This window comes from Amaranthus tricolor, chromosome 2, assembly GCF_026212465.1.
Source record: "Amaranthus tricolor cultivar Red isolate AtriRed21 chromosome 2, ASM2621246v1, whole genome shotgun sequence".
Taxonomy (NCBI): domain Eukaryota; kingdom Viridiplantae; phylum Streptophyta; class Magnoliopsida; order Caryophyllales; family Amaranthaceae; genus Amaranthus; species Amaranthus tricolor.
In genome coordinates, this window is record NC_080048.1 from 5,691,978 (window position 1) to 5,716,742 (window position 24,765).

Sequence of the window (24,765 nt, forward strand, 5' to 3'; positions counted from 1 at the left end):
AGGTAATGAAAAATAGGTTGTATTATTTTAAAGAAGGAGAAGATGAGAAGTAACCTGATATAGCAGGTCAATTTCAAAAGGGTCCATTAGCAACAAACTGAAAGCAAATGTTGGATTATTAAAAAATTTTCAAAAGGTGGGATTATTGACAGGTAATTGAAAATAGGTTGGATTATTCACAATAATTTTTCCATTTATTTTTATGCATAAAGGAGAAAAATATATATATTTATATAATTGATGAGTGATAAAAAATGTTTTAATATAATTATTTATATTTTCTTTTTATGTTGTCTTTAATTTGATGTTGAGATTTGTGTATGTGTGAATGCTCATATTTTGATTATTTCATTATTAAGAAGGATTTGTGGTAATATGTGTTGAACTGTAAATATTAAGAATAGAAATTGTTGAATTTAAAATAAAAGAATTAAAGGAATATAAATATTTAAATGAAATAATAAAAATCTAGACAATAGGTGTATCTCGACAGGCGCGCCACAAACCTCGACATTCGAGTGTGTTTTGTTTGTCGTTTCGTTCACCAATTGCACTAAAGGTCACTTAAACGCTAAAATTAGTTAAAAATAGTAAATGGGAGTTAAAAATTGTGAAATTTGGTACTCAGCATAATTGATGCCTTCCGGATATAGTAATGAAGTTGGATTTTCTGTTTGAATTTTCGAAACTGTCCGAAAAGACCAATAAATTTTCTGGTTGCATTTTAAAATTAAGAAATTATTGTGATTAATATTTAATCATTTAAAATTATGAAGTTTAGTGATGCCTTGATGGTATAAAATGAATTGAATGTATAAACACGTTCTAATACGTGTTTTTTTATTTTGTGTGTGTATTTGTGTTTAGGACCTCGGTTCATAAGAGGTTGTGAAAGTGTCTTGAATTGATTTACCATGCTATCTGGTACACGCTTAGACCATGCTTTTGTAATTGATTATGTGAAGTAATGTTGTGTTCATTCGATTATGTGATGTTGCTTATCTCTTAAGGCTTAGACACCAAAAATAATTTGAAAGGAGTTTTAACTATTAGAGCCTTTGCTTGTATGTAGCCTGTATAATACATTATATGAAGTCTCTGACGTGTATTGGTTTGTGGTCTTTGGTGCTTGCTATGATGTTGTCGTTTGACAACTAACAGGTAGATTTGCAGGTGGGGCTGGTGTGTGAGGATTCAAATGTTAGAACCTGTTAATGTGCTGACTACATATCTAAGTTTATATCGTTTCTAGTTATCGCTTAAATTTTTTTTAGCAAGTACGCTATATTTTGGACTTTATCTGGTTTTGATGCGGCCTTTAGGCTCTCAAGTTGTAAATTTGAAGACTTCCGCTGATTTATTTTTTATTGTTTTCCTTTGATTACTTATTTCTTTATCTCTAGAACGTCATCGATTTTAGAAACAATTAAATGTCTGACGTGTAATCCGAAATTCATATTTACATGTGAATATCCGGTTCACTTTAACCCAGACTATTACACCCCATTATGTGATCGATGCCAGGATGATGCAGAATCCATATGTCATGTTCTTGTGGATTGGAAATTGGATAAGGCAGTGTGGGATGACCATCGAGGAGGGTTACTGCTTGCGAGGGCCCTGAGAACTTCCTTCAGTGATATGTTTGGCTGGTTGGTGGAAAACGCTTCGAATGACATGCTGATTTTGATAGCTACTGCTATGTGGGCTAAACCATATGAGAAATAAAGTGATCTCTGAAGATTGACCTAAAAACATTGTTGATGTCGTCATTAGCTTCACTACCATGGTCTGGGAATACAAATCCTATGCTAGCAAGGTCTTTGCTCCTCAAGGTCGGCCCATCTCTTTGCCTTCTCTATGGTCTCCTTCAGAATCCAATTGGGTTAAAATCAATGTCGATGCGATCATGTGACACATCGTACTGATAGGGATTTGGGAGTTGTATGTCATGATGCTCAAGGTAATCTAATAGCTATTGGTGTTTGAAGAGTACACGCGACATGGTGGACGCCTGTAAGTGAACTTGCTGCTGTTGTGTTTGGAGTGGAATTAGCCATCAGAATGGGTTTCTCTTATACACCTTGAAGGGGATAATGCAACTATGTTCAAGGAGATTACCAACTCTACACTTGGCTAATTTTCTTTTTTATGTTCTCCTTGATTGGATCTGCTCTCTACTGATCTCCTTTAGGGGTGTTAGCCGTAGTGTGGTTCGTCGTAGTGGCAACACCGCGCCTCATATGGTGTCTAGGTGGAACTTGGGTTCTACAGGAGATAACTATCTATATGTATCCCTTCCCTCAAAGTCTTGTATCTTTGGTTACTCTTGATCTTATCCAATTTTAATACGTACCGTTCAAAAAAAAAACTAAATATTTAAATTATGATTACATTTGCCGTTTAGACCAAACTTTATTTAACCCTAACGGTCTTGCCTATTTGAGTTTGTTTTTCTTTCTAATACGAGTCAACTCAGCCCGTTTTTGTTCGAATCCAACCCAAACCGTAACCGAATCGTTGCTATACCTAACTTTCTGTAATCATTCCCGCCTTCCCTCAAGTTCCAACGGTATTCCTCTCAAGAATCTCAACTATGGCAGCAACAAAACTACGGCTACAGCAATGGAGTTCCCCGCTACAATTTCTTCTCCGTCGACCGAACCCTAAAATTTCATCCTTCACAAATTCATTTAAACCAAATTTTCGCCATTTTCTCTCATCCAAACCCCACCTTCCAAAACGAGTAGGAACCCACAATGGCAGCTTCCACAGCGACGAAGCTCTCGGCTGTTTTATCCTTCGCCAAACTTCCAAATTCGCTGACTCTCACATCATCCGAACTCGAGATTTTGAGGTACTAAAACCCACTTTCGTTTTTTCTGTTTTTAGTTTAATTTATTCATTCATTGACATAGGTTTTATTCTTGTGTTTTATGGAATTGTGGGCAGGTTTTGGATTCTTTGGATGCCGTCTTAGATGTTGGTGGAGTTTATGATTCGAGCCGAGATCGGTATGATCATCATCAGAAGGGTTTTGAGGAGGTTTTTGGTCATGGTTTTGGGACCAAACTTAGTAGTGCTGGACTTGTCTACAAGGTGTTTGATGAAATTTCTCTTTGAAATTTTGATCTTTATAGTTTTGTAATTTTCTGTTTTCTTGTTTCTTTTTGATGTGAAAGCGGACCATAATGCAAAAATAGTTTTGGTAACGTTAGCAAAACGGATTTAATCGGCCAACACGGATGATTTCACGGCCAATGCGGCCACCGCGACCTTGTTTTTGCACTATGAATTGGACACATAAATGAAAGGTAAGAAGGACACAGAGCTAAATCAACATGTAAGCTAGTAGAAATGTGCCTTGAGTAAGCACAACAGATACAAAGGAAAAATTGAGGATGGACAAGTATTTATAGTAATAAATCTTTGGATACTATTTCAACCATAATATTTAATAATTCGGATTTCTTCTATGTAGTTAATATAAAATTACAGCTGATTGGAAACTCACTACCACCCGCTAAGTGTTCATTCCTCGAGTGCAAACACCTTCAGTTGTGGTTGCTCCTACAATCAGGGGCGAAGCTACAGTGGGGCCGGGGAGGCATGACCCCTCGTTAAAAACGCAATCTTTTGTATTTTTAGCTTTGAATCTCTTGCTAATATATGATATATATTATGAAGAGTGAATAAATGTCTATGACTCAATGGTTAGGGACTTAGAGTAGTACATTTGGAACTTAAGGTCATGGGTTCAATTCCAATTTATGCTTGTAACTTTTTTATTAAACAAACTAACAAATTTATATTATGATGTCATACTCTTTCTCTTTCATAATATTGATCTTTTTTTTTGTGTTTGTGTTTTTGCTATCTTAATTGTATTAGTGTTTATCTTTGAGGCTTACTAAGGCGAATATAAGGAGTCAAAAATACTTGATTTTTTTTAAAGGCAAAATAATAGGGAAGCTTCAACTCCATGTATATCGACTATTTGACCCTCTTAGTTCAAAATCCGGCTTTGCCCCTGCCTACAATGGAAGACAAAACACTCATAGTTTAGTGTTTGCACTTTCTCACTTGTATTTGTCAATTAACTTAGCTTTAGCTTCGACAAGCTCCTTGAGCTACCTTCACCCAATAACAAATGGAGTAGTTTTTAACAAGATTACTCCCAGTTAATGGTGGTGTTCTCTTCTCATTCTACACTCTACAAATTCTCTTGGAATTTTCACCGCAAATTAATTTGGTCTTCATGAAGCTTTCTTAAAGACCACAAAAGTTCAGAGAAATTGTTTTTAGAACCTGTCAAAGTTAGAACGCATGCAAGACATAAAACTCAATGTTCAGAGAAAACATGTTAGTTCAAGCACAAACAGTTCTCGCAAGGGCAAGCCTTTGGCTCGCCTGAGCACACCTGAAACTAGACCTAGCAATATTCCTCTTGAAGCTGCACTGGCTGTTCAATTCAATGCACACTTGCTCGGACAAGATCTTGTTCTTGTACTCTGCTGCTCATCGAGTAGTATTCCCATAAAGCTACAGTCTGGCCATTTGCATATTGCTCATTTGAGCAAACCGAATTCTCATTCGATCAGCCTCATCTAAAATCCTTTGCCTTGCTGCCCCTTCTTTGCTTGTTCAAGCATACATTCCAGCAAGTTTCTGCAGCATTCTGCAACTTTTCAAGTTAGAGCCACATTATTGCTTCTCTGAGCACTCTTCCAGATGATCTTAGTACTTGGCATTTCACTTTTGTTTCGTTGTGGACTGTGGATGTGGACAGACACGTTTATGTTGTTTGTATACTTTTTTTTAGGTGGGTGATTATTTATTGGGGTTGCTTTTGTGAATTGTTTTGGAAGTTAAGGTTTCTGATTATTTTGAGTATTCTAGTAATTCCAATGGGCTAAACTAAAATGGTTTATGAAATATATCCACTTTTATTATGATTTGGGAAACAACTCATGGTATGTATGTGCTATCTTAATTGTCACTTTGAAATAGCATCTTTGTAACTGCAAGGATGAATGTCTGAAACTTTATAATTGAAGGTTTAGTTTGTATACTTGTATCTATATCCTTTTTCTTATTTTAAACATACTAAACATGAGATTAATTGTTAGAGATTTGTAAATTTAAGTTGTTCAAGGGCTCGAGGATGTGATGTATATGTTCCTTGGATGTTTGAGGTGTTATGTGGGTTGTTGATGAATGGCGTATGATTGGGACTGTTTAGTTTTGTTACCTGATGCCTGCTCGACCCAGGCTCGACCCAGACTGGTTGCTCGACCAATCGAGCAAGAGATTAGAAGCTTCTGTTTACATTCTGATCCCTCGCTCGACCCCCGCTAGACCTCACATGTATCGCTCGACCCGGTCGAGTGAATGTTCGGGATATTCTGTTTTAAGCGACAGTTTTCAAAGCAGTTCATGGGCATTCATTTATCTCCTTTTATGGCTCCAAAGCTTATATAAGGCTATTGTATATCATTGTACATATGTATGTAAGATCATTTGTTGATTCGCAACTGGGAATTGAGTTAAGAACCACATTCAAATACTTAGGGTTTTAGTGAGAGGTTTTGGGGTTTTTTTACAATCCTAAGGGGGATTCTCATCAAGAGTGGATTATAGTTTGTATTTAATACCCAAGAGCATTCATATTCATTCAATTGTTAAGGGTGGAGTTTTATAGTCTAATATCACATTGATATTAGGATTTTCTCCACCTTCCAAATTGTGTGTTGTTTTCTTTGTTTTGCATTTTCTGTTTTTGATCTTTCTTGAATTCTTTCTTGGTTTATTTGGATCAAACTCTAACATATATAATTGTGAAAAGTGCTCCTGAATATATTCATTTGGATCTTGACATTATGTGTTGATCTTTTACATCTTAGAAGACTAGTGTATATGATGATAGCCACATAAGATTTTGATGAGTGCTTTCTGCATTTAAGATTAAGTTTTGCTAGCTGATAATTGTTGTTGCTGGTTTGTAATTTAACATTCGTGTTGATATCTGTTTTCTTTTCTCTCTTATAGCATTATGGAAAGGAGATAATCGCAAAGGAGCTTCAACTTGATAAGGAACACCCAGATGTGCATCGCTTGTTTCTAGCTGTTTACAAGAATTTTGTTGAGGTAGTCAAACTTTACATAGTTGATCAGTCTGCTGAATGGTTGTCCAGCGTTCCTCCTAATGTCTGCCTAAGTATTTTGTTACGTTATATTTTACTAGTTCCTTGTGACTTAGTGTATGATATTTTTTTCTCTGGTTGATCAGTTTAGAATGGTCTGAGTGCTTTGTTTGATACATCCTCTTTTCACTATGAAACTTTACTCACCATATATTCTACCTGTCTTTGATTTGGCTTCGGGAGTTTGGGCAGAAATGGCATCAGATGATTTATATGGTAAACAGAGTCATACTCCCTGCACATTCAAGGATAATTGGATTTGGGAGTGTGCCAAGCACATAAATCTTTTTAAACGACCTAGTAAAACAAGGGGAGTGCAAAGAAGATGAGCACTTTTCTGATACCTTCTCGAGAGAAGATTCTGAGAGAACATTGGCCAATTTTTAGCAGAATCAAAGCCAGGATATAGAAATGAGACATGATACAATTTATATTTTGTTTGCCTCTGGAGAGAATGCTTATCATTTTAGTTTTATTCAGATGTTATGTGTTCAAAGTGAAAAGTAATGGTGGCATGGACCTAAGTTTGTTAGACTTGCTATGTCGTCTTATTGATCACATTTAGTATCTTCCAAAACATCAGTGAGTTTGCTTGGCCTTGCATGTCTTCGAAGATGTTCATTCAACACACAACTTTGGAAGCTCTAGTTTTGGTGTAGAATGCATTTCCTCATCTATTGAAATGTCATATGGTGATACAAGCTCTCTTAGGTTCTTTGTTTCTTAGTGTGTACTTTTGTGAAGTACATTTCTTACACTAGGATGATATCATGTCTCATAGTGAGGTACTAATGATCAACCAGTTGGTTTTCTGTACATAACTGATTTCTCCAGCAAATTCAGTTGGGTTCTCGCTCATTTAAATTTTTATTGAAAAAAGTTGATTATATGTCCTTCAGTAGACTTCGAAAGAAGATGATTCATTTTTCTTTGGTGTTCATATGGACCCACATCGGGTGATTTGAATTTGGCCTTGGGTTATGGTAATTATTCAAAGAGACTAGCTATGTGACCTCATTTTCTTCTATGAGATTAAGGCTTTGACAGCTTTGGTATTGTTCTATTTTCTTTTCTGAGATCAGAGTGAGGAGAAGAGGAGGTTTATTGGGACCCAACTTCTATATTTATTTTGTCTTTTACTCTTTTCTGATTTTTATTATTTACTTATTGATAACAGAGATTGATGCACTCTACCTATTATGGCAGGCAGTTGATGCTGTTGATAATGGAATCAATCAATATTATATAGATGCAACTCCTAAATATTTCATTAACACATACTTATCATCTAGAGTGGGAAGATTAAATCTTAGCTGGACAGATCCTGATCAGTCAGCCGAGCGGGAAAATGATGCCTTTCAGAAGGCAATGGCACTGGCAGGGAGTGAATTCTTGGAGGTGAAATTATTTGTGGCTTTGTGCTGTGTCGTCATACTTATAAATTTTCTCGTTTCCTTTTTTATCTTGTGATACTCGGCTGTTGCTGGATGCATTGACACAAAGATTCCTTTGCCTTTGTTTACATTCAGCTATTTTCTGTCACAGAGCATCCATTTTCATAAACAATCTTGGTTACCTGCTAGATCCATCGTTATGGAGTGTCTTGCTACAAGGCATGATATTGATTCTAGTGGAGAAATCATGGTGCTCAAGAAATCTTGTCCTGTAAGTAGTGTGCTGACACAATTGAATTGAAATGCCTAACTAGCTTCCTAGTTTTTTTGTTCATCTTTTTGCTGTGAAGAATTCCCTAAAATTCAAATATAGTCGTGCTTTAATACATGTAGTTAATTTTTTTAGCAACTTTCTCTTCCATAAGCCTTAATCTGTTATTGGCCTCTATCTGTTTTTGCTTTTGTTCCTTTCAAAGGAAGGTTAAGAGAAAACCTCTTTCTCTAATGTTTTATGGAAACTGTATGTAATTTATTTTATTCTTGACCTTTTCCCTGTTTATCCCTTTCTAATGTAAAGAGAACTGCCACGGGAACTGGAAGGTGTTATTGCTTTTCACTAATCTCCTGTTTTTGGTTGTGAAAAGTGGAAGCTTCACATCTTTGAGCTTGAGGAGGAAATGAAGGTTGAGCCTTTCATCAAATATGTTATCTATGAGGTAATGTTTGCATATAGCTTGTATCTTGAGTTACCAGCTCACCTTTTTGTATTTTCTTTTGTTATGGGTGTAGGGGTTGGTTGTGAATGCTTTTGTACATAATCAAAGAGGACACATATTTTTGAGCCAAGAACCAAATCATCCATTGATGATTAATTTGGGCACCAAGAAGGGTGACATTTGATGAAGGGGGTAGATTTGGTCTTGAGGGGGAGATTGTTGAGTGAAAAACAAAATCACCCATGAATGACTTCTTTTGGGGATTTCTATGTATGACTTCTTTGACCTTTGAGCTTATAAAATGGGGTTCCCAAGGTCAGAAGAAAGCATGGGGAAGATCGCAAACACTTTGATTTTGGGTAGTTGAATCCTTAGAGGGAACAAAAGTGTTTGTATGTGACAAAACTCCATGGGAGTGCATATTGTTTCCAAACACTAGAGGGTGTGTTTGAGAGAGGGAGTCTTAATATGATTGTTGAATTGTCATTAAGAAATACAAATCTTTGATTTGGGAAGGGTGTTCCTTAACGTACCATTAAATACTCGTGTTGTTGTCTATAAAGCATTGTTCATGCTTTGTGGTTGTTGTGCATTGTTAGTTCTTCCTCATGCCATCTCCTTTCTCTAACATATGTGCCCATATTCACAACACAAAACAATGCTAAAGTCTTAATCCTGACAAAGAATAATACGACATGATTGATCCTTGAACATGGCGTTATACAACGTATTGCTCATTATCCTTTTTTCTATATGCAGGATGATAGGCAAACTTCATGGCGTGTTCAGGCAGTGGCACTTGGACCATATAGATTTGAAAGTCGGAAGCCTTTACCTCATCAGTGGAGAGGTTTGGAGGGAAAAGAACTCTCTGAGATAGCAGGGATCCCTGACTCTGTATTTGTGCATATGAGTGGTTTTATTGGTGGAAATAAGACTTATGAGGGTGCTCTTGAAATGGCAAGAGCTTCTTTGAAATCATAAAGAGGCATAAACTACTGTGCAGTTGCAAATATTTATCAGCCTAAGTAAACTTAGAGCTCAAGGATGTCGAAGGGACCGGTGTTGATAATTGTATGAATGATTTCATGAGCATGAAATCAATCAACAGGATTCATATTTTATTTTGCAATGTATACGACACTCATGGAGGTTGTTTCTCTTTACGAAACTTGAAGGATTGTCAACTCTTGGATTCTGCAATGCACATTGGTGAATATTTCAGTTTTGCACCATTTGAAAGAGGTATCTTTCCCTTCTAACAGAACTGTATGTTACACTTAAAATCAAATGTTTTTGTAACTCTTTTGATTTAATTATCATTTTGAGATATATCATATTTACCCTTTAGTTTTTTTTTTTTTTTTTTTTTTTTTTTTTTTTTTTTTTTCTGATCATTTAATTACCTCTAAATTTCTCCATGACGAATCACTACATATGATCATGGTCTACAATTTAGTGGTGTCATGGATGGTTCTGTGATTGATTCTTTACCAATGCGAATTGACACCTAGATTCACGAGCCTTTTGAGCTTCTAGGATAGAGAACAAAATATCACCTGTATCAAAGTAGAAAAATTGTTATTATAAAGATTTCTGAACTTACTGCGAACGAAATGTTGGTCACAACAACCACTGAACGATCCCCATGAGTTCTTATATTGGCTTGACATAATACAAATAAGCTTCCGATAATTATTTTTTTTAAGTGACAGCCAACTATATCAATACAGATGTGCAATTTTCTCGATGAAAATGTACAAGGAATGCTCGGGTCATGTTGACGAAGATAACTGCAGCTCTATGTAAGGCAAACTCATTGTTTATACATACAGGATGTCTAGCACACGTACAAAATTAACTTCATGATATCATGATTTATATCATTCTTCTGAAACTCCTGGAAGATCTTCTTTGAACCAATTGTAAAGACCTCCCTCTAGGTGGAAGACGTTCTTGTAACCATTGAGTACAAGCAAATAGGCTGCTATTAATGACCTGGATACGGGATTTTGCGGTTGGCACAAGTCATAAGGTTAGAACTATTGTTATATATTGTGTAAATCATGCTTCTCGAAAGAAAGCTTATTGAATAAGGTCTAAATAAACCGATAGTAATATGTAGTTTGATCAATGTTTTCACCGTGAAGGAGGATTATAAAACATGGGATGAAACTAGATGTATAAATAGTAAGGAATTATAGATGAAATTGTTTGAGAACTATCTTGTGTACCTTGATTGTTGACCTTCAGGAAGATTTTGGGTGGGTTTCATAGTGCCACCAGATGAACAGGCCACAATGATCTTGGCGTTTTTGTCGATTTTTGATTCAACCTCTGTCAATGTAAAGGAAATGATCGATAGGCGGTGAGTCACTTGCATTCATCATAATAGACATTGATATACTGAATGCTGCCCATTCTTACCTTGTAGAAAGTTTGGATTTTCTTCAGTGCCTGAAAAGATGCCAAAAAATGCAAATGCAGCTCGCCTGGCAATGTCCCATGCCGTCCATTCCTTTATAAGTCTGTATACTTGCACATTAATTGCCCCTGGTGGATGGCCCTGTCAAAAATTCAAAACATAAACCGACTGAGTAATTCATGCTGCACTTTTGAGTAGTCCGAGTTTCAGATTGCACTAAGCTTGGCTATATGCAATTAAATCAACTGTCTCACCCCTTTGAATTCTGCTTCTGGCCGTACATCAAGAATCACAAAGTTATTCTCCTTCTGTAGACGCAGAGCTTCTTTCGGATCTACACTTCTTACCTGCAAGGTTATTGAGATTAATACTAACATTTTGGTCAGGATACCTAGCAGGATGCACCCTCTTTTCAGTGTATCTTGCTATGATTTTTCTGGTGTAAGAGAAGGTAAGAGTATCACACGTGCACCTTTTACCTCACAGTCTGTAAGTGACACATCACAAATTTCATCTCACAAATTGTTGTATGAGGCGGTCTCACTGTGAGACATGCCCTCATACATGTGGGCTCCTGGTTTTGAGGTCGCTTCATTGAGAGACGGTTTCTCACAAGAGTAGTTCATTTCATCTCTCTTCCAAGTCTCGACTACACATTCGACACTACTACGGACTACGTTGTTTCTGATAGACGTGTTTATTCGTGTCATCGGGTCAGGTGTTTTGGGTCGGTTTGGAATAGGGTTTTGTGTCCATTTTACATAATTGTAAATCATTTTTGCAATCGAGTCAAATTGGATTCTGTTACAAGTTCGGGTAAATTTTGGGTCATCCGGTTTGTTTTGAAAACTTCTAGTGTCTGGCTAGTATCTTAGATAGTCGGGCATGTTCACTCTTTAATCTGAGATGTCCAGAAGGGGGCTAAAACAAAACAGCAGGATGAGCACTGAGCAGTTGAGCACCATACCTTGTTCTTGAGCAAAACTTCGCGCTTAACCTTCCACTCTTCTTCAGCTAATCCCTCCAAAATAATCAACCAGAAAGTCAGGATACATGATCATGGTGGTTTTAGGGACGTGCAAGGTGCCCGACTGCGCATGATCCAGTTTAAGTTACTTTTGTTTACATTAGTTCATATGTTACTTTTTCTTTAGCTTGATTATCTTTTTATAGCCCCAAAAATTTATAACATATAAGATTAATCGGGCGTAATAAATTATTGCATGTTTTTACTCTGTCCATGTACATATTCTAAAACCAAAAAATCTTATGTACCTGGTGATTTAGCAGGTCTAGTTGCTGCATTTCGGATGCTTAATCCCACAGGCGAACATCGGTAGTGTAAACCGCCTGTAGTTCTTGCAGAACTGATCATTAAAGAAGATGATTGAGCAGAGTTTGAGTAAAGATAAGATGAATCTTGAAATTTTTGATATAATGAAGATGAAATTGATTGGTTCTGTATAATTGAAGTGAAAGTTGCCATTTTTATGACTTAAAAATTAGAACACTACTGTGATTGGAATTTGTTCTAGTTCTGGGTTAGTTTTTGCAGGTCTTAGATTGTAGGAGATGGAACTGATGTTTGTGTATCAAGTGGTGGACCATGTTTCTTGCTGTGGTGAAGATATTTTGGTTAGGAAAAAATCTCATTTTGTGGTTTTTTATTGGTGGGTATAGTCTTATTTGGATATATTCTCATCCTCTTTGTCTTTCTTTTGATTTGATTGGTAATATTTAGGGGATGGTGTATTAAGAGCAAAAAAAAAATCGACTCTTATCTCAGTTGGAGAACAGATACCACTTTTTAAGAAAAGATTTTGAGTTTGATTTTCATCTAGATTACCACCTACCTTGTAATAAAAAAAGCATAACAAAGGGTATGTTATGGTAGATACTCAAATAAAATATTAGAATCATATTGTAGATCAAGATAACGTTATGTGTTCCTTAGAATTTACTATATTATGTTGATCAAAGTGAACTTTAAAATGTAGTGTAACAAATGCAAAGGGGCGGAGGGAGTAGACACGACCAAAGAAGTTTAAGAATAATTTAGAAAGAGTTACTCTTGTGAAAGATTGTTTCTCGGTGAGACGAACTCAAAATAAGAAGTCAATATGCAAATAATCTGTATTAGTTAAGCTATTTACTTATATATGGGATGCGTCTTACTGTAAGACCGTCTCATACAAAAATAAGAACATATTAGACTAGAAAAGTTTAAAGATTGGTACATGTACTTAAATAGTCCGCTCACACAAAAGGGAGAATTAAAAGAGTAGTTGATGTGAAAATGTTAATATTAATTGGTTTAGTTAGTAAAATTAAGTGGAAGTGACATTGTATTTTGAAATTAAATTCTGTTTAAAATAATTATCTTTGTGATTTTTTTTAGTCTCTACACTAAAATATGTTTTTTTAATTGGTTGGTTTTTGTAAATTTGAACAATTAAAAAGAAATATTGAAATCATTTGTATAACAACCCGACTTACCGTTGACTGGGTAAACAGGGTCATCACTGGGTTCGTTTCCCAAGAAACCGAAATCACACTTCCAAAACTCAAGCAAAGGGGTCACAAGCTCTTCAACGTGACTAACTCAGCTAAATCCCAAATAAAACATACATCTAAGTAATACACAAGATAATCATACAATTCTCTACAAGTCCAATATAACCAGCACAGCCAAAACAAATTTACATTTATCCAAAATCCTAATACAAATCTACAAATTCTTACATGCTCAACTCAATATAATCCTTGAAACGCTATTCAATCACTGCTACGCATTGTTCCCGACCGGTTCCGATCTGTAATCAAACTAAAAGATGGAAACAACAGAAGGTCAGATTAAACTGAATGAGATGTAACAATCGAATCAACAAAACACAATAATTCAAATCATAGGTTTAAAAGCAACATCAGTTTCCTAGATCTATGTGCGCACAGGGAGTCTAGTTGAGAGGAAATTCCATAGCTCTAAGGCTATGTCACTCTCGGGTGAAGCTAGTCAATATCTCAATGACAATTCGCTTCAAAACAGGGAGCAGGGAACAATGTTCCTCAACTCCGTCAATGACCAGCTCGCAAGCCCGATCCATTGACCATATCATAATATCAGCATAGGCATTCACAACAACATTTGTCTCAACAATTTCCAATTCAAAAGAGCTTTAGTAAAAAGTTTGTTTTCAAGAATGTAGTCTGATCAGACCCTTTAAGGGACTGCTACTACTCACCAAAGACGACGCTTCAAAGAGTCAGGTTCGATTCGCAGCTATCAGCTAGAATGGTTTCGCAAAGAAATTGTCTCCTGAAGCATAACAATACACATAATCACCAAAGGGCGTTCGATACTTAATACTAACATATAACTTTATTACATCTCCTCCTAAGACTGTAGCGTAACCAAACTTTATTCTAACATTTCAAATCATTTAAATCTCACATGTTTTATTCTAATCTCCCGATTTTCCATCAAGATTTTATAACCATGACCTATAATTGTCAATTTCTCTTCAAAATTAACAACTTCCATAATTTTCCAATGTATTTCCAATCACAAGTAAAACAAACATTTAACTCACCATTAACAATACTTCCAAGAATTGCATAATTCAATCAAGAATACCAATTATCCCTTCTTTAATCACATTAATTATTTCTCAACAAAGCTATCTAATGTTATTTATCTACAATCATTTTTCTCCAATATGCACATCTAATTAACCACAGAGATAAGTATTCTACCCTACAGACTACAAGTCCTCAAGAATCTAGTACTTTATCCAAGAACATCAAACTTTTCGATTCTTTATCATTACAATTATTTTCCAATTTTTTATGATTTTCAAAATAGCCCAACATTTCAATATCCAATAACTTGTTACTACTCTTGATTTTTAGCCAATATAAAACTAAAGATGTAAGATTAACAATTCTTGAAATGGTACGAGGGTATTCATGAGTAAAGATTCTTTGATGCTAGGAAAAATGTAATAAAACAAATGAAGAAAAGAGGGATATGTGTATAGAAATTTTAGGATTTACATAGATATTGAATAGATTAAGAAATTACCACAATTTACAAGAGAGATTGCAAATTTCTACTTCACACGGCCTGTTTCGAAAGGGGTTGAAGGAACTTACAATTAGGACTTGAATCTCACGCAGGCTGCTGTGAATACCCATTGAATCAAAAGAACAACCCTGCTTTCTATTGTTGTTCGTGTAATGCAGGTGAAGGAGTGGATCAATCCATTGTATACTCGAAAATCAAAAGAAAGTGAAAGCCTAGAATTTGTTGTCTATGGCTGCCAAGAATTAGGTTCTTCAATGAAGGACTTTGAAAATCAAGGAAGAGGATGAATATCGTTGCTCCTCTTTCGCGTTTTGGCAACAAGGAGTAGAGGTGTGAAGCTGTTGTGTTTCTTCGAAGGTCAGAGGAAGGGAAGATTGAGGAACAATGCATGTTGCCTTCGGTTATGCCTATGAGAATGAGTCCATGGATTCTAATTTTGAAGAATGAAAAGGAATAAGGGTTTAGAGCAATGAAGAAGGAGATGAATGTCGGGTTTGAAGAAGGTTTTGAATGTTTGTTTTTGTTTTTTTTTTTAATTAAAAGAAAAGGAAAAGAAGAAAAGTTAAATTAAGAATATTTTATGTCTTGTGTATTCAAGATCATTCTCGCTCTGATAATTCTCTTAAACTTATTCTCTTAAAATATTAATTTTCCCAAATGTTACAATTTGTAGCAGTACTTAATTTCAAGTGAGGAAAAAATGTTAATAGTGAGAACTATTTGTGATGGCTAGTGATAAGTTTGTAGTCCAATGTTGGTATAATTGCATATTGGCGATTTTTCATAATTGATTTAATTGATTTTATGACTGAGTTTAATTTTTATCAAATATTTTTATAATAATCGTCTTAAATAGCTGAATTAATATCTAACTAATTAATCAATACTTTTAATTCATCAAACTATTAAACAATATTAGCCAATTGTTTCAATTAATGATCATTAACCAAGACAGACCCTAAGACTACAATATCAAGTAACCTTTAATAGTTATTGCAAATATGTTTAAGAAAATACTAAACACTTTCAATTTTGTAAAAGTCTAATACTGGTCCACTCTATGTTTATTGTATATCATTTTCTAATTTCTATTTACATCCATTTAGTCACACTTCATAACTCACACTCCTAAATTTAAATTGGATACTCTATTCAGATGGACTAAGTTTATATAAGAGATTCAGATTACTATATGAGAATTTCAATGCCATATATGGAGTAGGGTATACAAAAACATTCTCTACTCCATCTAGTCACACTCCGTAAATTACATTTTTAAATTTAATTTGAATACACTATATTCGGGTGAATTAAGTTCATATTAGAGATACTCAAATTACTATATAAGAACTTGAATGCCATATATATAGTAGGGTATACAAAAACATTCTTTACTCCATCTAATCACCACACACTTATACTCTGTTACTCACATTCTTAAATTTAATTTGAATGTATTATTTTAAGATGGACTATACTCATATCAAAGTTCAAAGATACTCGAATTACTATATAAGAACATCTATGACATACTTCTTCTGTTTTATTATATCCGTTATTGATAGTAATATTTTTCCACATATTATTTCATTATACTTATCACTGATGGTGACACTTCTCTACATAACATATTATGATAAGGTACGAGAATTTCAAAACGGAAAGTATATCTAGTAGGGTATACAAAACATTCCTTGAGTGCTACTAAAAAATTAAGTAAAAGATACAAATAGATTAGGGGGAGAAGCAATCAATAAAATCCACCGACATATTATTGCATCGACAAATGATAAAAAAACAATAAATTACTCCCATAATCACGCGTCTTTACACAAACATACCCTCATTTTCTATTTATAATTCCACTGCAAATTCAATTTCTTCCATTTTCCCCGAAACTTGAGAACAAATCGTACAATCTTCATCTTTCTCTTCAATTCTTTTCTCTGAAAATTAACAACAATGCAGTTATTCTACTACTTCGTTTTCGGATCCTTAGCTGCAATTGTGGTAGCAATTGAGCTTAGCAAGAGCAAAAAAGATCGTATCAACACTTCCTCTGCTTTCAATTCCTTCAAGAACAATTATATCGTCGTTTATTCTTTAATGATGGGTGATTATTTCCATTCATTACCTCCGTTATTAGATCTTATTCTAACATTTTTGTTTTTATGTTTAATTATGTTGAATTTCCCATTTATTGCTTTCTTAAATTGCATTTTATTTGAATAAGATTGATCTGTTATTCATTAGATTTTGTGACGATTTGTTTTTGCTGTAATGCTTTAGTTTATTGTTTTTGAGATTTGAATTAATTTGTTTCCGGAAGTTATATGATCTTGAGTTTTGTATGTTATTTGTTGTGAAACATATCATTTAAGTTTTTTTCGTGTAATGTTGGAGAAGTAACGTAGAATATGATAAATGTGGTTTACTGCTTGGAATATGCAAGTAAAATTCATGAGTCGATTGGGAAAAGTGATTTTGGCGCTTCTTGTAAGTGCATTTTTGTTCCCTCTGAAAATTGAGTGCCGAGTGCACATTTTTTTCTCTTTTTAGGTTTTTTTTTTTTTTTTTTTTTTTTTTTTTTTTTTTTTTAAATTAATTTTCTAATTAAAATGTTGCAAGTATTGCAGGATTTTTAATTTTTTTTACTCCTGTCGGTAGGAAATACACAAGTAGAGTTTTTATGGAGTTGTTTATCTGTGTTTTTAAGAGGTGCAGCTATATGTTGAAAACTTGCAAAGTACTATTACCGTGATTTTAGTATTGAAATTTGAAACTCCTTTGGGCTTGCAAGTAGTTATCTCTTCGCACTCACTCTTTACTTGAATATGAAATGTAATGTACTACCATTATCAAAGAGGTGCTTGCTTAAAATTTTGGGTTCTTGAAATATTAAAGTATTCGCAGTAGTGTAAAATGACACTTGATTTGATTAGAAAGAGTTTTTCAAGAGAATTTTTGTGTGTGATATTTCTGGTAGTAATATTACATATCTGAAGGCAAGGGAGGGAGGAATAAAGTAAGGCTAGTTTGCATATGCACTTATGGTGTAATTTTTAAAAATACTGTTACTAATTTCCAGAAACAAAGAGTAGTTTCAGGACTGATAGTCAAGACTGGTGGATGTTGACGAGAACTTACCATATATCAGGAAGCTATGCAATGTTGTCAAACTCATTGAAATGTTGAAGGTGCAGCAGGGGCTTATAGAAGACACAGCGATAGTTATAGGGGTGTTGTGCACTATCCACTTATCCAGTGCCACTGAATGGATGTCTGGCATTATATTTATCCATCTATATATTGATCAAATGTTAATGATGTGTTACAATAGGTGAACTATTATGTGCCTTTCTTCTTATTATTAGATGGTGATCTTTCTTATTTATTAGATGGTGACTTATTGAATAACCTTTTGTTTTAATTAAGCATTTGTATAACTGTATCTTGATGGGCTTTGACCAGCTCAAATCAGGGGTGAAATCAGTTGTTTGTATTCTTGAAACATTTACCATTCTTTATCCTTCTATTACTGTCTTTGAGGGGCTATCTCAAGCAGAATCAGTGTAGACACTGTATGTAACAACCGAATTGCTTTTGAGTTGAACAAGAATATGAACTGCTTTTTGATAGTCGTTTTACATGTGAACAGCTGGCGATTGGTTGCAGGGTCCATACGTATACTACCTTTATAGTACATATGGCTTTGGAAAAGGGGAGATAGGACAACTATTTATTGCTGGTTTTGGTTCCTCCATGTTGTTTGGGACAATTGTCGGATCTCTGGCAGACAAACAGTAATATACTTGTACCTTCTTGGTGCTACAAATGTTCTATTGCATTTTCTTGGTCTTAATCTTACTTCTTGGTGAAATAATTTAGGGGCCGGAAGCAAGCTTGTGTGACTTATTGCATAACCTACATCCTTAGTTGTATCACTAAACATTCTCCCCAATACAAAGTTCTGATGCTGGGTCGTGTACTAGGAGGCATTGCTACATCACTGCTCTTCTCTGCATTTGAGTCATGGCTTGTTGCAGAGCACAACAAGGTGAGCTTTGAGTTACTTTTCCTACATTTATTGAAAGTCCATCTTATATGATATCTGCCAGATTTCTAGGTAATGTTGCATGCACACATTGGATTGGAGGAAGCCTCTTAAACAATGCATTGTCAATGTTCTTGGTTTTCTTTTGTTGTCTGTTTTTCTGCTCAATGTTCTATGTGAATGTATGAGCTGGTTCACAATGTCTCATTGAGATAAAAGCATTTGTAACTTAAGATTTGTGAAAATGAAGCACATAGTAAATATAACTAGGCTTTTTTCACCACATTCGAGACTCAAATGTGATTCCAGTTTTCAGCATGATGACACATGCTAATTTTCTTTTTGTAAGACCAAAAAGAACTCCCGTTAATTTTATAGCATTTTAAATGAAACGCATTGATAAACAAAGAAAGGTCAAATTTGTATATAGTCTCATTTATGTTTGATTCTGTTAAAAAAATTTCCTCAGAAACTCTTTACTACTATTATGTTTCTTCTATTATTTCCCTTTATGTTCTGTTTCTGTTTGTGATGGGGGATTATTGTTTGTTTGTAGATTATTCTTGAAAAAAAAGTGTGAAATTCCAATTGTAACGGCTTGAGACTTGCATCTCAGTATGTTTATTGTTTTCTGGTCTTAATGATTATATTGAGAAATTTTGAATGTTGATTGGTTTAGTTCACTTTGAACTAGTGCATTTTTTTATTATTTTATTTGACTTGGTGCATTGTGTTTCTTTTCTCGTTGGCATGTTGCTTGTATGTTGAATGTTTTTTTGCCTTTTGCCTGGTTCTAATCACTTAGAACATACCCTTAAAGATTTTGTCTTCTGGTTATTTTTTCTATTGACAACGGGTTTGCTCTCTCCTACATTTATATAGAGGGGCTTTGAACAACAATGGCTGTCTATAACTTTCTCAAAGGCCATATTTCTTGGGAACGGTCTTGTCGCAATTCTTTCTGGATTGTTTGGAAATCTGCTGGTGGATACGTTCGGGTTGGGGGCTGTAGCTCCCTTTGATGCTGCAGCATGCCTTCTTGCAATAGGTATGGCCATCATTTTATCATCATGGACCGAGAACTTTGGAGACCCTTCGGAGAATAAGGATTTGCTTTCACAGTTCAAGGGCGCTGCAGTGGCCATTGCTTCCGGTTGGTAATTCCTGAAATTCTAAGGGTGGATTGTCTAAATTTTAAGTATAATGTCTGTCCAATGTGATTCCTAGTTGTTGGTCAAATCATTAAAAAATTGGCAAAATTACTGTTTTTTTGCCATTGTTTTACGGTGAATTTTGCGAAGGCAAGTATGAAAAAAAAATATATCCCCTTATCATCTTGAAATAATTGTAAACGCCTTGGCAATATTAGTTGCTTTGGAAAATTCTCTACCATTGTTTTAAGATATAAACGGTCAAAGGATAAGGCAAAGGAGCAAGACTCCTTTACTGATGTTCAACTTCTTGAGCTACTGTTTTGTTGTCTATTTTTTGGATCCATTGGATATATTGAGTGATTCTTATTTAATCTTCAGATGAGAAAATAGCTTTACTTGGAGCCATCCAATCATTATTCGAAGGTTCTATGTATACCTTTGTATTCCTTTGGACCCCTGCATTGAGCCCAAATGATGAGGAGATTCCACATGGGTTTATTTTTGCGACTTTCATGCTTGCTTCAATGTTGGGAAGCTCTATTGCAGCTCGGCTTCTGGCTCGTTCTTCTCCCAGAGCGGAAAGCTATATGCAAGTAGTTTTCTTCATCTCTGCTGCCTCTCTCTTGCTACCGATTGTGACAAATGTATGTTTGACATCCAACTTTTACCCCATACTAGATTTGATCTGTAATTCGTTTCATTGTCTGACTTTTTTCCTTTAACAGTTCCTCTTCGATCCTTCAGAGGTGAAGGGTGGTGGCATTTCATTTTCAGGTTGCATCCAGGTTATCGGTTTCTGTGTTTTTGAAACATGTGTAGGAATATTCTGGCCATCCATTATGAAGATGAGGTCTCAGTATATTCCAGAGGAAGCTAGGAGTACTATCATGAACTTCTTCCGCATTCCTCTTAATATCTTTGTCTGTGTTGTGCTATATAACGTATGTCATATCATCCTCTCTGATTTTAATGTTTTCTTATTAATTTTTCTAAGAACGCTGTCACTCCATCTATTCTTCATTCAATTTTTTTTATTCCCCCTTCTCCCGGGGTATGGAGGAGGGATGTTGGGTAATTGTTTTCTGCTACAACTTCCATCTTTGGAATCCTCTTGATGAATAGTAATTACTTATTGGATTAAATCTTGATCCCCTCTTCTGTTTCTAACACTTGTATTTGTTTTTCTGCTCAGGTTAACGCTTTTCCCATCACGATCATGTTTGGCATGTGCTCAATCTTCCTTTTCATGGCTTGTATACTACAGAGGAGACTCATGGTTATTTCTGAAAAACCCAGTAAGTTATGATGTTCTAGATACTTGACTTCATTTTAATTTTACCTAATGTTATTGGTGTTTATCATTATATACTGATGATTTTCCACTGCTCTACTCCTAGAGCTGGTGGTTATTATTATAATTTTACCAGTCTATAATTTCGCATCAATATTCTTGCTATGCATTTGCTTATGAATGATATTTATCTCGTTCAACAGAGGCGTATGAACTCAAGGATAGAGATACTGAAGCTGACCCGTTGAATATCTGAGCATGGAGAGGTATAGGCGACACAAATAGCTGTTAAATCCATTCAAAGCCGATCTAGCTATAAGTTGTTAGGACATTGGTACTTATTAGGATCAGTTTTACTGCTCCACTTGTGAGTAAAAGTATACGAACACACAATATACTACAGCTCTTTCAAAAGCCTACTGCAGCTAATCTGCACGGCCGCTCAACATCATTACGAAGCAATTCTTTGACCCTGTATTCGTTACCTCCCTCATGTCGACGAGGTTAAAAAAAGGATGGGAATTTAATGTCTATTTTTGTTCTCTAGGCTTAATATTGTTTCTCAGTTAATATTTTTTCATAGATTGTATGGAGGTAAAAGAAATTCTTGCTAGGACATTTGGAGCAATTGTTAATGAAAATGGTGGTTGATGTGTGTGGTTTTGTGATCTAGAGCAATTGCCAAGTTCCCATTTGTAGCTTATCTTAGTTATCTTGTACTTGTGTGGAATAGTTTGTTGTGCACTTGTGCTGATTGATCACAAACAGGATTTCTGTTAATACTTAATACCATGCAACTCGATTCATCTCGGAAGTAGCTTCTTGATCCTTTATATTTTTAAAGTTTTACCCTTATTTAATTGATTGCATTTGCGCTTAAAACTCATAAAAAAAAAAAACCACAAAACGAGTGGGAGCATCGAGACAAAAGATAACGCTTTTTTTTTTGTTTCCTTGATGCTTGGAGGATCTTTAGGATATCGCCTTACAGTTGTTGCAAATCTTAATTCATCCAAAAATAATCTTTTTTTTATTATAGTTACAATAATAATGTCAAAATCTTTATTAATATAAATTATTAAACAAATGCTCCTATACCCCTTAAAATTTCTTATATTTCGCTAAAAACTATTTATTATTTAGATATTATACAGTAAATTCAAATAGACAAATGGAGTAATATGTCTCAAAGAATTGATACTTCGATAAATTAAACATGTCATGATGGTGAGTTTTTCAGTAGAATTCGGAAATAAAGGTGTGCAATGAGTTTACTTGTGATTGTTGATGCATTGAGTTACTCATATGAATAAACATCATTATTACCAGTTAATAAATGTACAATTTAATACTACACAATATTACATAATCAATGAACTGGTGCAGATCTATCACTGGGATTTACAGACTATACATTTATGTGAATAGTTTTATTATACATGCATTTGGAAAATGAAGCTTACGAACAGTACACGTCGAATAGATAGTGGTTATTGATCTCGATCTATTCACATTAATCGGCTTCTTTTTGCTTCGTTAGAAGCAACTTCCAGATCTCCGATGAAGAAAAGAATCTTCTCTAAAATCCCATAACTGGGTCTTCCTACCCGAGACCCTTCCTGATTATGTTCATTTTGCTGCTTCCTCTGTCTCCTCGAACACAAATGGCGTTTTACTTCACCCTGGTAGACGAGGTAACAATCAACTCCCTCTCGGATTATCTTCAATCCTCTGAAATCATCACATACACTTTAGATTCAGAAAACGACAAGTCAGCAATAAAATGTCGGCTTACTAATCTAGCAATTCGAACTTACAGTCCTACACGATCACACCGGTCTTGCACTTCGAATACCTCTTTCCATGTTTTTGATTCAACTGGTGTGTGAAACTCTGAACGAGTTTCACCCCACCTCTCCTTGAAGAGATTTGCCCATAAATCGTTGTCCGAACCTAACACATTCCATTTCCTGCAAACTATAAATCACAAATAACCATTTCATTCAACAGAGAGCAATGATTGTAGTTTCTTCTTCTACTTCAAATGATTTATACAATCTATTTCCTTTAAGTATAATAATCTTCACTCTTTTTAGTATAAGTTAAAAACCAATAAAAAAAAACATCTCTTCCTCATCATAATAGACCAACAACATATACAATGAATACTTGACCTTTGTTTTGAGCTAAAGAACATAAGCTGGAATGTTACATACATCAGTAAACCGAATCTGTAACACCAACAAGTACTTGATTATTTTTCCCTTATTACAATCTAAACATAAACATTGGCTTGCTTTGATGAGGGATTGGATGGGCAATCAAAATCCACAATGATGGAGAGGTTAAACAAGAAGAAACACAACTCATCGCAGAAAGTCACAGAAGGTATGCAGAGTGATGTACTCATTCGAGCAAGGAATGCGCTCGAACGAGCACACGTGTTAGTGCCTAGTTTTCGGTGCTCCCATGCGTGAAGCAGAGGGGTCTTTGAGGGTGTGCGAGGTGATCGACCGCACAGGGCCTCCTTTTTCTCCCATATATGAAAAAATTAAATTAAAAAAAGAAATATGTTTAGTTTATTAATAAAAGATATACATTTACTATAAATAAAGTGCAAAATAAAAGTTTTGTATAGGGCCCCAAATTTTTCAAGACGGCTCTGGCTTGAAGACTTTTGGGACTCTTAGGTTAGATTCCTTTGACTCATTGGGCCTGTAAAGAAGGCTCCAAATGACATAAGAAAGTGTGGTGAAGAGCAAGCAAACTTGTTTTAAGGAGAAGTGTGTGCAGTGTGCTTGTATTGTGAGAAAACTCCGTTTGAATGCAAACCAAACACTAGAGTGTGTTTGAGAGTTTGAGTAATTGTCGAATTATCATCGAGTAATACGAATCTTTTGATTTGGGGGGAGGGTACCTTAAGATACCATAAAAACTTGTGTTGCGTCTTGTTTTTGCATTGTTTGTGTGTGTAGTTGGCTCTGTTTTTTCTCTCCTCATTTCTGTCTTCTTTACTTGTGAGTCCAAATTCACTACATTACCACTCTCTTAACTTGCAACCACATATAGGAAAGCATGAAAACCATACCACAAAAAAAGAGAAATCATGTTTTCATTCAGATGTGAAAAACTTTTGCACTCGCAACTTAACTTAATATATTGGCCAATTGGCTTTGGTTCTTGTTTGAGTGAGCTTATTATAACTAAACCAAATTTTCATAATATTCATATTTTATTTTTACTGAATATTATTCTAACAAAAGGTGAAGAGAACAAGGTCTTGCGCACTTTTTATTTATATTTATGCAAAGTTACGGAATACGTTTGTTATCAAGGGTCAATCAAAAACATACTCTTACTTTTTACGGAGTTATGATTGCATACATACAGCCCGTCAAACCCTGCCTAAGTGAGAATCACTTTATGACATTTGGGGTAATGTAA

At 35.0% G+C, this 24,765-nt stretch overlaps 4 protein-coding genes across 4 annotated transcripts in view; 2 read left to right on the plus strand and 2 right to left on the minus strand.

The window, feature by feature from the left end:
• The first annotated feature begins 1,542 nt into the window (after positions 1–1,542).
• LOC130802280 (uncharacterized) lies at positions 1,543–9,682 on the plus strand. Its single transcript, XM_057666230.1, has 7 exons — positions 1,543–2,857; positions 2,953–3,099; positions 6,049–6,147; positions 7,410–7,601; positions 7,749–7,868; positions 8,242–8,313; positions 9,073–9,682. Exons 1-7 carry the CDS (start codon positions 2,597–2,599, stop codon positions 9,295–9,297), a joined length of 1,116 nt encoding a protein of 371 aa, XP_057522213.1. The 5' UTR covers positions 1,543–2,596; the 3' UTR covers positions 9,298–9,682.
• On the minus strand, positions 9,660–12,474 carry LOC130802289 (rhodanese-like domain-containing protein 14, chloroplastic). Its single transcript, XM_057666243.1, has 6 exons — positions 12,014–12,474; positions 11,706–11,752; positions 10,993–11,085; positions 10,741–10,879; positions 10,548–10,650; positions 9,660–10,311 (listed from the first exon to the last, which is right to left on the minus strand). The coding sequence occupies exons 1-6, from the start codon at positions 12,222–12,224 to the stop codon at positions 10,197–10,199; spliced, it is 708 nt and encodes a 235-aa protein (XP_057522226.1). The 5' UTR covers positions 12,225–12,474; the 3' UTR covers positions 9,660–10,196.
• A 4,030-nt stretch (positions 12,475–16,504) lies between these two features.
• On the plus strand, positions 16,505–22,132 carry LOC130802296 (uncharacterized). The gene is made up of 8 exons (XM_057666254.1): positions 16,505–16,935; positions 18,481–18,625; positions 18,711–18,879; positions 19,759–20,029; positions 20,409–20,674; positions 20,756–20,971; positions 21,223–21,325; positions 21,525–22,132. Exons 1-8 carry the CDS (start codon positions 16,785–16,787, stop codon positions 21,575–21,577), a joined length of 1,374 nt encoding a protein of 457 aa, XP_057522237.1. The 5' UTR covers positions 16,505–16,784; the 3' UTR covers positions 21,578–22,132.
• Positions 22,133–22,436: 304 nt separating this feature from the next.
• Positions 22,437–24,765, minus strand: part of LOC130802305 (uncharacterized) — a 3,409-nt gene continuing 1,080 nt past the window's right edge. The window contains exons 2-3 of the mRNA XM_057666265.1: positions 23,139–23,298; positions 22,437–23,052 (exon numbers count right to left, since the gene is read on the minus strand). Of these exons, the coding sequence (XP_057522248.1) occupies positions 22,830–23,052; positions 23,139–23,298 (383 nt within the window). The 3' untranslated portion in view covers positions 22,437–22,829. The remainder of the gene's footprint in view (positions 23,053–23,138; positions 23,299–24,765) is intronic.